The sequence below is a fragment of the Mytilus trossulus genome, chromosome 1 (genome assembly GCF_036588685.1).
Source record: "Mytilus trossulus isolate FHL-02 chromosome 1, PNRI_Mtr1.1.1.hap1, whole genome shotgun sequence".
Taxonomy (NCBI): Eukaryota; Metazoa; Mollusca; class Bivalvia; order Mytilida; family Mytilidae; genus Mytilus; species Mytilus trossulus.
Genome location: NC_086373.1, coordinates 108,763,333 through 108,778,739, shown reverse-complemented (window position 1 = coordinate 108,778,739; position 15,407 = coordinate 108,763,333). Strand labels below are relative to the sequence as shown.

Here is a 15,407-nt window from a genome sequence, read left to right as displayed (position 1 = left end):
AAGCACATGTCATTTTTGTAGGTTATATTTGACCGTAACCTCATTTTCAAGGTCTTGTTTTAAACTATATGCAAATGGTCAACTATACTGGTTGTACGGAATAATTGTAAGGTGAATTTGTCTGTATTGCAGTTATCATCTGACCTTAACCTCACTTTCGTGGCTCATTAGTTGATTTTCTTGATTTAGTCCATTTCTTAGAATCAATAAGTCAACTATATTTGGTGTATTGAATGATTGTAAGGTGTACATGTATTTCTTGTTTGGTTAATGTGACCAAGACCTCATTTTCTTGGATCATGTAAAGTTTATGTGATACTTGTAGTAAAGCTTTATATCTATGACTTTTAACATAAAATCAACTGTAAGTTATAAAGGCGACACATTTCAGCTTGATGTGCACTCTTAGCTAAAGATTGCCAGGCAGCCTTCTTTGCCAAATAGGATCTTATCCCATTGTCAATAACAATGATGTATATAGCTGTGTTTTGTATCTAATGTTCCATCCCATTATGTTTGTTGTAATAACCCTAGATGACCTTTTATTTACTTATCCTCTAGCACAGTAAGTTAACCCTACTGACCACAAATATCTGACCATGAGTAATTATACAGGACACAGCGCAGAATGAATCATAACAAAACAATTGATATTGTAGATCGTATTGTAAAGAACATTATTATACCATAACAATTTATAACATGACCGGCCAGCTTGTAACTTGTTTTAACATAATATTAATCTAAATTGTAAAATTAAAGTGATGTTCATTTTTTTTTGCAAGATTTAACCAATTTGTCAAAATGTTTTTAAAACATGAAAATAACAATTCCTCGACCGATTTAATTTTCTTATTATATAATATATAATTAAATACCCAATGATGATGTTAATGTCATTTACATGTTACATGTAAATATTACATATTCTCCAAAATGTAGGCATATCAAAATATGCAGTTTTAAATTAAGTATCAAATTTGGAGGATTTTATCCATAATAGTGCCTCAATTTATAATGCTTAAATATTTATTAGGATATTAAATATTGTATTTCATTAAGAGAAATTGTATATACAAATAGCAAAAATATACTTTATATATATAAACTTTCACTTTATACAATTTAGACAAAGATCATGAAGATACAAACTTGCTAGTACATTTGACAACACATTACAATTCTGAGTATATATTACATTTACAAACATAACTATCCATAGTTAACAAGAATTTAAATGTTTGATCTGATGTTATACACAACATTCTAGGAAATCAAGTACAAATTTTCTTCATTGTACATTCATCTTCATTGATTACAGAATATCTCTCTTCAAGATATTCACAATTCATGTATTTCAAGACGTAAGCAGAGCATAAATAATATTACCAAGAGGTCTGCTCCTTTATACACGTAATACAGGTACAAAGCCAGTCATATAATATCTGCGTAGCTTTATTTAAAGGAAATTCACCTGTAAACTGTCTGTCTTTCCTTATGTAACATTAATGCATGAATGAAATAGCCTCTCTATTAAACACGTCTTTTGTTATCAATACATCATGGCAAAAAATAAATTTACCATTTTTTCACTCACGTGACATATGCACTAAACAAGTTCATACTACTTTTACAAGCACTAATCACAAATTATAAAAAAGATTCATAAAACAAAATACTTAACTAAGCACAAATCAATTTAAAATACTTAACTAAGCATAAATCAATTTAAAACAAAATAAAATACACAAAATGATTTAAAATCATACAAAATCAATCATAATAAAAACATGACTAAAACATTTAGCTTAAATAAATGATTATCACTGAAATGTTTGACAGTCAGACTTGCTGTATGTATCCAGAAAACTTGACATTAATCATTGAACAATTAAAATAGGTCAAGGTTAGGTGAGCACTGATAGACATACAAATTTATAAAACCAATGATGATGGAAGTTTTTAACGACCTTGGATGGCTATACAGCTCTGGTACGGTTGGTAATATAAACCAAATATGGCTTACCATGCATTTATACTAACAGAAAATTGACAGAGAAAATAATCAAAGCAATGAAATTTAAATTTGTTTTGAAACATGAAAATGGGAACAAAATCCAAAAACATACAACAGGAATGAAAATTACTATTTTTTTATGAAACAAATAGTGAAGCTACTTCACATAATTCTTTAGAAACTAACCAAAGCTATTTGAACCACCAAATAAAGTGACCTGTTACTGAAATGAAAGTAAAAAAGACATAAATGTGATAACTTATATTCGTGAGAGTCATATAACCATATAATGCCATATACATTTACCAGATAGAAACTTCAGGTTTAGTCCAAAAATTAAATATAGCTTGTCAAGTTCTTCTCCTTCTTAACTATAATAGCATTATGATTATACATTTGGTTGAAGCAGTCTTTAACTGATTGGCAACTAATTTCATAGCCCAGACTTCACCCTTGGTTTGCCTATCAAAAAATGGAATAATATAAAATAGCGTCTCTCATACAATGCTCATGTCTATGCTTATCATATATACATACATTTTATTACAATAATATGCATTACCACCTATCCAAAGTGTTCGCTATTTAAACTGATAACAAATAAATGGAAATGGAAATAAAAATCCCAATGAAATAAAATACCAATCTGCTCAATGATTATAAATATGTCACATGTCTAACACATGATTAATTCTCAACTATAAATAGAAACATAAAGACCAGTTTGGCCTTGGAATTATGTTTTGGAAAAAGTTACACATTATACATATATCTTCTAAATTATCATTATGTCAGCCATTACTCTTAAATAAAAAATAACAGGAGATCTTTTGTATTCAATGATTATGAAGTGTCATCTTCATGATCTTATTGCAGTTAATTAAAAGTTACATAACAAGTGTTTAAATTAATGAACTGATTGATGCACAGTAAGCAGAACTTGACATAATTATGATCTTCTGATTAGTCTATACAAGGTACTTACACTTGTGCATACAGTACTGCAGTATACTGTTTTGAAGGATTTGAATTCAAATTATCATGAGGAATAATTATATATTTGGTTTTAATAGCGATAGGTTTCATTAATGATATAACATTTTGATTAAAAGTAGGAATACTACAACCAGTGGATTATTATTAATAACCATTCATAATTTCAACCTGATAATAATAATAAATACCGTGAAACTGTAATAACAATTGCCCAATTAAATGATGATCAGAATTAAAAAAAATCATTATGTCATCTTGAACTGGTTTCCTTTAAATAGATCAATCAAAAGTTTACATAGGTCAACATTTAAAACATATCTTGACCGGTGTCTAGGCTCCTATGTGAAAATGTATCATATACGTAGAAGACAAATTACACTTCTGAATACATATTTAAGGAATACTAGTAACCATGATATACTTAATGTGACATAAAATTCAATATTACACTTACAAATTTCAGTATTCCACACCGACACATTATATTTTAGCTTCTTAATCACCTTACCCTCTGTAAACATACTGTATCTGATCGGTATATTCTAATATCTTTTAATATATGTAGACTGGGTATTATAAAATATTAACCCAGACTGGTATCTCTGTATACATTTCACTATGTAGACTTGCATTATAAAATAGTCCCTGATTGGCACCCCATGTATACTTTTACTTGTATCTAATTATCTCATGATAAATTATCAAAGTCAGGATTCGATCAAGGGGAGACAACTCAAATTTACATAAGGTAAAACAGTATTGCTTATCATGTTGATCTGATCCTATGTTATACTAGTGGACAAGAATCCAGTCACACAAACTTATATCATTAAATATTTCCCCGTACAGATATCAACCCTATTCTACTACATAGTCATTGTCTGTCTGATATATGCAATCTACTTTTTATTTTAAAGACCTTTAGGCATAAAATATTGTCTCCGACTGATGATATTCACATAATAATGTAGACCTGCATCATAAAATATTGTCTCTGACTGGTACCCCCCATATACTGGTTCTCCTAACTCCTGTTGTAGGCCTGGCTATGCTGGAGAATGGATATTTGTTAACATCTACACTAATAGCCTGTCTCAGTTGTTGTAATGCTGTGTTCCTCAACATTCCAAACACATCAACCACGTTTAAAGATAATATGTTCTGTAGTTCCCTGAAATGATTTTTTTAGGTTCATAACTAGATCTCAAATATATAAAAGAGAAACTAACCTAATCATGAACACTAAACATTGATCAGTTAAGGTCAGAATAGAGTCATATGGACATGTTCCTATCATGACTAATCTATTAGCAAGATATATATAACAACTTATTATGATAACTTTACTTTTATTAATGAACCATGAAAATGTAACACACAAATATAGTGCCTTGAATAACTGATTACAGTAAATTTAAGCAGGAAACAAGTATACACTGATTTTTATTAATATGGTTGTTTGCTTAAAAAGTGTTATCAATTTTGTATCACAGAAACTTGAAATTCAGTTCAGGTGCTAAATAAATATTGCCTTTTCTTGTGATGTTGAACAAAACATGGTTTAAGAGAAACAGTATTTTTTTTTACATAAAACTTGTAGGTTTTGTACACTTGTGGGTACTGCCTTGAACTGTGATTGGTATTACTTTCTACTACAATTTATTTATCATTTTTTATACAGTACAAAATAAAACTTATCAGAAGTGCATTCTGGTTTAAATTATGAGGTCTAAAGTTGAATTTCTTCTCCAAGTTTGATGCATGATCTCTGGTTGTACCTTTGAATCTGTTTAAAACAGTTAAAATACTTACGGTATCGTAGTTGGAGCTATGCGATAACACCTGCTCAATGCTATGTATTCTAATCTCTTCAAATACTGAGTTAGATAACGAATGCTGTTACAAGTAATAACTGTTGAATCACTTAAATCTAGTTCTCTTAATCTGTAACATCTTTTTACTAACTGTAAAATTTCTGTAAAACACAAAACAGAGAATGGCTTTTAACATCTCAGTAAGGAAAAGTTAGACTATTTTGTTTAAGAATTTAACTTATTTGGCCTAATATTTCCCCCTTAAAAAAATAACTTTGAACACTGAACCTGATAATTGTTCTTTTGTGGTATTTTATGAAAGTGTCTCTGTGTCTCTCTTTCGTGCTGTGTCCTTTTAGAAAATAATTAACTTATATATAATGAAGTAAATATATATACAATTTATAACACAAGAGGTGATCAATAACAATGTGCCTCTTAATGCAATATATGTATAAGTATACATCTGAAGACAATGTTTCAAATAATATTTATGAAAGATACAAATGAGATGTGGGTACAAAAAAGAGCTTGCTACAAAAAAAGAACTCTTCTGTAATAAATTAATCAACTCTAATATATAACTTTTATATGGACAATGTCTCTTCACGCAAAGGTTTTTTTTTTCAGTTTTGTTCCAATGTTATAAAATAGGAAAACTAGGAAAACTAAGCTGTCAGAATAAAACCTACAAACCTTCATCTGTAATGTTCTCTCTACAACCACTGATATTGAGTTTTTCTAAAGACTGAGGTAAACAAAGTGAAAGATAAACTACACTGTGTCTATGTATACCTGTCCAAGCAACATTCAAGGACTCTAATCTGAAATTATAGGATGACAACAAGTGAATGGCAAATGTAAAGTAAATTGTGTCTGTATACCTGTTAGGGCAACATTCAATTACTCTAATATGACATTATCAAACTTTGTTTGACCCTAATTTATTCTGTTATCTTCCGGTTTGCTGGTGAAACAAAGAAAACACTTGTTTCTAACATGCAAAAATGCAAATGCAAACTAATAAACCAATTATTAGGTTGTCTTCCTAATTGTGTTGTAAAATATAAGCTGCTCAACTCAATATGAAGCCATTTTGAACTTGTTTGCTGCGCTCACTAAACAAATAGCTCCATATTGTGATTGGCAGCTGACATTTTACAATACAAGTGAATGGCTGGTGTGAACTACAGTGTGTGTGTTTATAAAATAATTTGATGTGGTTAGATTGCCAATGAAACAATTCTCTATCAAAAACATGATTATGTAGAAGTAAGCAACTGTGAAGGTCATGTTCAATGACACTAATTCTGAAATTATCAAGAGACCATGTTTTTAAAATTAGTGGATGTCTGGTTGGTGTTAGATACTTTTTTGTATGGTGAATTGCCACTATAGGTGGCAACCCCATATGCAAGTGCTGTCTGTGTGGAACAGTCATTTTTTCAAACAACGGGAGAAATTAATCTTCAACAATTATTACATAAAGAGACAGTTATATATTGTAAATCTATAAAGGTGTTGTGGACAAAAGGAGATTATCTAACTTTTATATTCAAAACAGATAAACTACCCCAGCATATCAAAAACCAATTCAGAAGTTTTGTAGCCTTGAAAACTATCAATGTCCCAAATTGTGTATGACTACCGTTGCATTGGGGTGAAACACCTTAGTGAGGAATAATTTGAACATTTTATGCGCATTATTTTCACAAGAAATGACTGTATCAAGGACATTCAATGTCAGCACACCAATGCTTATAAGTGCCTAAGTGGGCCAGTGGTACCTCAGTGACCAAACATCTAGTGGCAGTGCCATTGAACCAATGGTTGTAAAAAAATATCAAAAATACCAGAAATACTGTAAATTCTTTATAACTATATCATGTTGTAGACAAACAGAGATATCTCTCCTTTTACAGTTATTATGTAAAACGACAGTAACATATTATATTACATGTACTCTTGTTATGACACCTGTTTCACCTCATACATGTATTACATGTAAAACATGATCAAAGGGAGACAACCTACCTCGTACAGTTATTACATATTGGCATCAATCCATTTACAGTGATTCCTTCACACATACTCATGTTGATAACTTCTAGGTTCTTGTTCTCAGCTATATAACTAAAACAAACATAAAGAGTGATGTTTACAAAATTATAATATGAAGATAATTAATTGTCATTGAAGGTTTTTTTAAGCATTAACAGTTAATATTCATTCAAATATTTTTGTAGATAGAAATACATATTGACTTGTAATTTTGAACACTAAGCAACAGTCTAATCAATTGACTTGAAGAATGGTTAAAACTTCTCCATATTTGCAAACACTTTTTCATTTTGGATGCCAGACCAAACCCTTTTTACACTGAATAATACAGCCCTATTCAGAGGATGGTTTAACGAAAAGTTGCTGTTTCACAAACATCAGTAAAACTTGGTTGCAAGTCACTCATCAGTTCAATCAATCAAGCAAGTTCATTGGTAACATCTACTTCTGCTAAATAAATATTTTTCCTGAGGGTTTTTTCAAAAGTTTATCTGGCAGGTTCAGGAGGCACTCATATTTATCAAATATGGGCAGTTGCATTTTCCTTAAAATTTTGTTCAGTTATAGAATAAAATTTGAATTATATGGTGGCCAGGGTAGTAAAAAGGTTCCTCCCATGCTATCAATTCTGTAACAGAAAAAATTCTGTGATAAACATCTTGCCCAACTAAATTTAAAATATTCTTTTACTTACTGGCAAATTTGATCATTGAGTGGACAATGTTCTAAACTGAGCTTTTTCAGATGAGTGCATACAGATAATAATTCTTGAAGTACTGGAGCTGTAAGGGATGCCATACTTAAATCTAAAAACTGTACTCGGCTTAACCTATAACAAAATCAAACAAATACTGTTACAGAAGTTGTTTACTGAAAATATTCATTCTTATTATGCATTAAAAATGGTAATAATTGTCGTTTGTTGAGGTGGTTCATATTGTTCTCCTTTTATATATAGATTTTCCTGTTCGAGTGGTTTTACACTAATAATTTTAGGGGCCTTTTATTGCTTGCTGTTTAGTGTGAGCTAAGGCTCTGTGTTGAAGACCATACTTAGGCCTATACAGGTTTACTTTTTATAAATTGTGTATTGGATGGAGAGTTTTCTCATTGGCACTCATACCACATTATTTTCTTAGTTTGAACCTTAAATCAATCTGATTAGAATTATCTTGAACAACTTACCTTGTAAAACTGAGAACCTTTGGAGAACAAATAAATACAGGACCTTCAATCTGTTAAAATCAGAGAATAATTATTAGTTACTTACATCAAGTTTATCTACAATAAATTATTCACATTTCGCTGTTTTACATTTTTATAATATTAAACAGATGTCATGGAAATTTACTGTTATATAAAAAAGTTAAACAGTTACAATGCCCCAAATGATTATTTGGTTAACAGGAAGTTGCAAATTGTTGAAATTATAAATGCATCTCGGTAAAGCATGTTCATATAAAGCCATCTTTGCTAGACAAGGGTTACGGTCCAATCTCCTCCTTTCCACGCTAGGTGGATTGGAACCAACATTTGTGATTAATATGAGGCAGGCATTACCTCTATTTGGGGATGAAGTCTGTGTTAATTCAGTTTTAATTCAAGCATGTTGATAAAAGAAACGTCAATACTGTAACGTTTCCATTATTGGTTCTGTTGTTAGGGATTTAGTTGTGACGTTATTTAAGTGATGATGTCATATTTAAGGTAAATAAAGAAAGGCTGTTATCAGGTAATATTTTTTCATATCAAACAATTATTAAAAATGATTGGGTGCTGAATTCCTTCCTATATTTGTTGATATGTTGATAAAAATACATTTTATTCAAAGTCTCATACAAACAAGACATCTGTGCGCAGATGCAGACCAGAAAAGGAATTAGATCTGAAAAAAAAAGTTAACGATTTTCCACAAAATATTTTTCATTGATTTTTCAACATAATTTGAGACTTCGTCCCCATATAATGCTACGCCATCTACCTGAAGATAAAAGTCATGCTCATTCCAGTTATTATTACTGACCAAGAGATTTACAGAATATCTGGAAATATACATGGGAGTTTGGTCCAACAAAGGTTTTATGTCAGAATTGTAAATTAAAGCATGAATTTACCTCAGATTTAGCCAATCTCAGAATCTGTACTCCACGTCGCAAAACATTTCCTAGTACACCTGGTGCTAAGGTTCTATTTGAAAGATCAATTCTTTTCCAAAGGTGATCATCAGCACTAAAACATATTCATAATGTCTATAATTATCTTATAAATTAAAGTATCAAAATAAATCTTAAATACATTTTGTACTAGTCATTATGATTGTTTTTGTAAATGGTAAAAATGATAAACCCTGATGAAATCACTGCACAATAAATGCTGTAAAAGGGCAGGAACTACTTTCCCTTTCAGATCACCTGAGTTCATTCTAAATTTGTTTGTGCAACTTGATTCTTGTTTTTCCTGTTTAGAAATAAATCACCAGTTGTTTGTCTTTTCTAGTTTGTGTTTTGTCACATCCTCTTTCTTTGACTTAGTTTTTGCTTCTATGCAACACTTAACTGTTGACTTTGACCAGAGTAAAAATACTTTTAAAAAAAATGTCTTATTAAATCCTTGTCTACACAGTAGCTTACACAAGTCTACTCCATCGATGACAAACCCGAGCACATTTTGCTAAAGTAAAACGCGGTAGCCATTTAAATACGTTTAGGACAACTTCATCTGACAGTTCTGCAAAATAATCTGAAATGAAAAGAAATCCTTTTATGGTAATGTATGTTTCCATTGTAATTTATCCCAAACATCAAAATATTTCATATTTTTTCATTGTATACCAGATAAGAAGGATATGACTAACCTTTGAGGCATTTAGGTCATGCAAACATGTCATAGCTAGTACATTTATTACATACAAAAAGCAAATTCTTTTAAGGGGAAAAAATCCCTGTGAAATAAGGTATCTAGGGATGCTTCAGGGTCATTATAAGGATTTTTATACATACAGAAATATAGACACTTTCTGATCACATGCCATTAGATTTAAAGTCGTATTAAAACCAGTTGTCTGATGTAAGAAAACTAACAATCACATACCATACTGACTGTCTTCTGCAACATCATCATCATCATCGTCGTCATGGCAAAAATGAAGAAACTTTTTGTTGTTTGGTGTTGACAAGGGAGATATAAGTTCTATATCATCAGATGTGTAACTGTGGTTAAGGTTTGGCTTCTGGCTTGGCAGCAAAACTCTTGGAGCCTACAATTAAATCAATAACACAAATTTAAGTGTGATTGTAATTGAATACTTTAATAAGAAACTACTATTTTATAAAAGTTTATTGATTAATGAATTCAGTCAATTCACTCACAAAAATGTGTGAAAGAAAGTCAAGTTGACATGTACAATGTTTACAATCAGCTCTGTGAACATAAACAATATTACTTTTTATCAATTAACTACTCTGTTATTGAATTTAATATGATGATGAATATTGCCTATGTAATATAAAAGTTTCAACTCGGCCAATATTGATTTTTTTAATATTGGCCGAGCTCTGGTTCGACCAATACAAGATTTCAAAACATCTCTAATTGTAAGATCAAAAGTCATGATACAAACTTAAAGTAATCTTTGTATTTGACAGTAAACAGAACTGACAGAATTGCAAATGTTTTGGTTAACAATTATGAGGATTAAACACATTTTTAGAGAGGTAATTTAAGAAAAAAATCATATCAGTCATAGATTTTTTGTCATTTTTGCATGGCATGGGCCATTATACATGTATATTTGTTTATTTTTATTCTCCGTGTTTTCTTGATAAAATTTGAATATAATGACGGACAAATCTATGGCTTTGATGAATTATTTCTCAAGTTTAACCTTGTAAATTTATATTTTTTATAAAACTCTTCTCTATTATATTTAGAATTTATCATACACATGGAGCGACTGGTTTATCTTTGTTAACTGTAACAGCTGGTGTTAACTCTAAGGCATAACAACTATCAGAACTCTCATCAGAAATATTCTCTACACCAAGTTCACTGTAAAGTCTCTCGGTTTGATCTTGGCTCACTGCCCATTTTATTTGTACACGTCCATCATTTTCATCTGTTAACTTCTTTTTTCTGTAAAAAAAATTATAACTTATATTCATATGTTTATAAACGAAATTAATGTTTTTCAACAGACTTGGCCATTTTAATTTACAAATCTTGTCCAAATGAAACATTGTTGTAAGAACTGAAATGGAGAATATCTGACATGAAATTTACTTATTCCTGGCTAACAAAAGCACTTTATCATGAAAAACCTACAATGTATTTATCAAATTAGCTTTTGTTATTTAATCAGAAGCATAACTTAAACACACGAAGAATAGATCATAGATATATGAATTGTTTTTCCCAATTTTGGGCCCTTAATGCTCAGACTTTGTAATTTATTGGACATCTTTAAAACTTGGGCATTACTGATGAGTCATATGAAATCAAAAGATGCATCTGGCATACAAAAGTATTAATCCTGGAATCTATCTATACATGTATCTAATTAGTTTACTTAAAAAAATTATCTAAATACCACCTATTTCATTTACAAACCAAACGGCATAAAATTTAACAGGTCTCAATTTCTTTTCGATATCAATCTTAGTGTTCTGGAAATTATAATTCCTAAACTTTAAGAATAGTTTGTAAATTTTAATTTTTACTCACCCTGAGTACACAAATGTATATATATTAAAAACTGTGAAACCATATGAAAATCAAAGGACATCTGCATCATGCATGGAATCACACATGTACCTTATTTAATCAATATTTTTTATGTTTCTGGAAATGGTTTGCACCAATGTCCAACAAGTGCACAAAAGGTAAAAACATTTTTATATATGTGTACACATGTATGCAAAATTTTCTAATTTAGCTGTTAATGAAGATTTAAATACAAAATTTAATACACAAGATGAAAAAATGGCTTTGATGTGTCATAGGAAGGAATCACAACAAAAAATTCAAGACATCATTAAGGCCGTAAAAAAAAAAGATATGTGTTTCCGGTAACATCATTTAGAAAAATAGGGTCGGTAGGTCGGAATTCTTTTTTTTTTTTTGACATCGTAAATGAAATCTGGAAAATTATCATGTTTTTTCGAAGTCCGGATCCGTAATTAGTTTCAAAAACCGGAAGTGTGCCATTTGCAATGTTTTTGAAGCACCTGCTGTGCAAATTTCTTGGATTTTAACCTATTTGGAATACCTTTTGACATTAATAAAATGTTTTACTGGCTTTCTATGCAAGAGGAAGCAAGAGAGAAAAAATATTATGTCATTTATCAGAAGCCTGTGTCAAAAACAGGGTCGGTTGAAATTTTTTTTAAATTTTTTTTTGGAAGATCCAATAAAAAAGTTAGGGTCGGGGCTAAAAAACAGGGTCAGTCAGGTTACCGAAAACACAGATCTTTTTTTTCTCTACCTAATGTGTGAGTTCAGGGTCTAGTGGTTAAGACCAATTGCTACAGTCATGACAGTGTAGTCTGTGAATACACAGAGCTAGTCCTACATGTATATCAATAAGAGGATATTTGCTTGTCCTTTGAATAGATGGGTCACTTGGAAAACTGCCCAAATATGAGAAAATTTGTAAGAGTTCTTGGAACCCAGTGTCTCGCCTACTTTTGCTGTAACTCCCAGGCTCAACAAAAATGAGTTAAACAATCAACAAAAATATTCCTCTTGATACTATCTTTTTATTGTAAGAAGCTTCTGTCAAAGTTTGGTAAAAATTTCAGGATAGTTTATTAATCGAATAAATGTTTTAAAAACTTTAACTGCAGACTGTATATAATGTTAATTGGAAGAAAAACTAAGTCCATTTATAAGTAAAATACAGATACACAGGTACCAAATATTAACACAATTTCCTTTCTAGATACTAGCATTTGATTATAAACAAGCTTCTGTCCAACTTTGGTACAAATTTAAAATAGTATAAAAAAGTCATTAAATTTTTAAAAAATTTAACCAGAGTGATTGTGTTGTTACCTGGCAGAAAACCTAAGTCCATTTAAAAGTATAATATGGAAAAAATGATTTTTTTTTTTTTTAAATTTACTACTGGATACTATCTCATGATCATTAACAAGCTTCTGTCCAAGTTTGGTACAAACCCAGGATAGTCAAAGAAAGTTATTAAAATTTTAAAAACTTTAACCATAGTGTGAATGTAATGTTTCCCCGCAGAAAAACTAAGTACATTTATAAGTAAAAAACAGAAATAATGGAATTTTATTTTTGCAAACTTTACTTCTGGATACTATCTTATGATCATAAACAAGCTTCTGTCCAAGTTTGGTAGAAATCCAGTATAGTTTAAGAAAGATATTCAAATTTTAAAAACTTTAACCACAGAGTGAATGTAATGTTTCCCCGCAGAAAAGCTAAGTCTATTTATAAATAAAATACAGTAAAAATGGAATTTTATTTTTACAAAATTTACTTCTGGATATAATCTTATGATCATAAGCAAGCTTCTGTCCAAGTTTAGTAGAAATCCAGTATAGTTTAAGAAAGATATTCAAATTTTCAAAAACTTTAACCACAGAGTTAATATTTGTGGACGCCGCCGCTGGAATGTAGGATCGCTTAGTCTCGCTTTTTCGACTAAAGTCGAAAGGCTCAACAAAAATAGAGGGTGGCAGGTAGATGAAACTTACATAAATAAAGAGATAAATGACCAAATGGAAAAGTGAAAAAACACTTACCAGGTACACTTCAATCAATGTCAACATAGTATTAATTGAATGATAATATATTGCTATAATTTTTGTACATGGATATTAGTTTTTTTTTATTACACATGTTACATATCTTTTTTCTATGTATTGCATTATGTTATTGTTTATCACAACATTGTTTGTATGCTATATGCCCTCCTGGGGCCATAATTTGGTAAATAAAAATATTCAGCTCTAGAACTTCAGAAGTAACAAACCAGAACATCCATTACTGACTGACAAAATTTTACTTTTTTTTTATTTGGACAAGCTTTAATGGCCCACAGCCCAGCTTGTCTGGCAAAAAAGCTGATGGATGTCAGAGTAATCTCCATTAGTTAGCCTTCTGAAGTTCATCTTTTCACCTAACCATAACCATGTGAACTCTTACTATGAGTATGGCGACCCTTAAACAGGTTGGGAATGTTATGAATATGGTATACTCGGAAATACATATAACTGGTCTTACTATTACCAATGTACATTCGGACAACTACCACTTCATATTAAGGAATTCCGGCATTCCCCATGGTATATTTTACAGTCATTACCCAAGACGTTATCCTGATCAGACGTCCACACATCGATGAGCGACCAAATGACTCAAGCCTAGGATTGTTAAATCTAGGTAATATAACACATACACATAATCCTATAAGATCATATATTTTACAGTCATTACCCAAGACGTTATCCTGATCAGACGTCCACACATCGATGAGCGACCAAATGACTCAAGCCTAGGATTGTTATATCTAGGTAATATAACACATACACATAATCCTATAAGATCATTACAGGAACAAACCCTCTATATGGTGATTATACCTGTATAGAGGTGTAGTATTCTGAGGGTTAGTTTTAGGTAATCAGACAGACCATCTAGAGATGTCCGTAGCTCTTCCCAGAAACCATCCTCTTCTGGTTGAACTAATGGTTTATACAGACAACTATTCACACTAGGAAGAGCAATCGGCCATTCCTGACTGCAGAAGCGACCATCTAAGGTATATACCGTCTTGAGATATACTGGGGATCACAACAGAGGGATAAAATTATGCCCCTATAGAGAGGTATTTACGTTTAGACTGGGGGTTTGTTCTCAAACTGTTAAAGTAAAAGAAGGCCCAGGGGGATGGATGAGGCGTTTGGTAAATTTCAAGTTTCTGTCATTGAACAGCTGAAGACGATAAAGTCAGATCCTCCGCAAAAGATGCAAGTCAAAAGTTTAAAATATATTCCTTGTAACTAAATTATGTTGAAGAGAAACGCTTTTATGATTAAGCATCATGAATTAACCTTTGTTTGGTCTTTTTGTTTTCTTTAGAGTTTTCTTCAGAATATTTTTTAGGTTGTTTTGTTTTCCCCATATTGAAGTTGCCGCCAACAAGTAACCGGAAGTGTGAATGTCAATGAGGAATTATAAAAAAGGTCCTTCATCCCGTAAATGACTCCTTGAAATCTCGGTCCATAACATACTCGGCCTAAAACACATTTGGCATCCCGAATTAAATTCGGTCTGTAGTAAAAAAAAAAAAAAAAAAAGGACAATCACAAACTCGGACTACTACGAGATATAAGCATGTTAATGTATTTTAATTTTTTTTTATTGGAAATTAATTAGCAGTACCTTATTTTAATTTTTTTAGAAGTTTTATTACGTATGTTCATCTCTGAGGAACCAAAATTTTCTAGATCTATATTTTTGTTCTTTACCTGACTTTTAGGTTTATATGATTG

At 30.8% G+C, this 15,407-nt stretch overlaps 1 protein-coding gene across 1 annotated transcript; it reads right to left on the bottom strand.

Moving 5' to 3' along the window:
* Positions 1 to 647: 647 nt before the first annotated feature.
* Positions 648 to 15,076, bottom strand: LOC134696958 (S-phase kinase-associated protein 2-like). The gene is made up of 11 exons (XM_063558929.1): positions 14,967 to 15,076; positions 10,830 to 11,019; positions 9,979 to 10,144; positions 9,519 to 9,627; positions 9,003 to 9,117; positions 8,074 to 8,123; positions 7,583 to 7,717; positions 6,862 to 6,960; positions 5,524 to 5,651; positions 4,826 to 4,988; positions 648 to 4,184 (listed from the first exon to the last, which is right to left on the bottom strand). Exons 1-11 carry the CDS (start codon positions 15,035 to 15,037, stop codon positions 3,992 to 3,994), a joined length of 1,419 nt encoding a protein of 472 aa, XP_063414999.1. The 5' UTR covers positions 15,038 to 15,076; the 3' UTR covers positions 648 to 3,991.
* Positions 15,077 to 15,407: the final 331 nt, after the last annotated feature.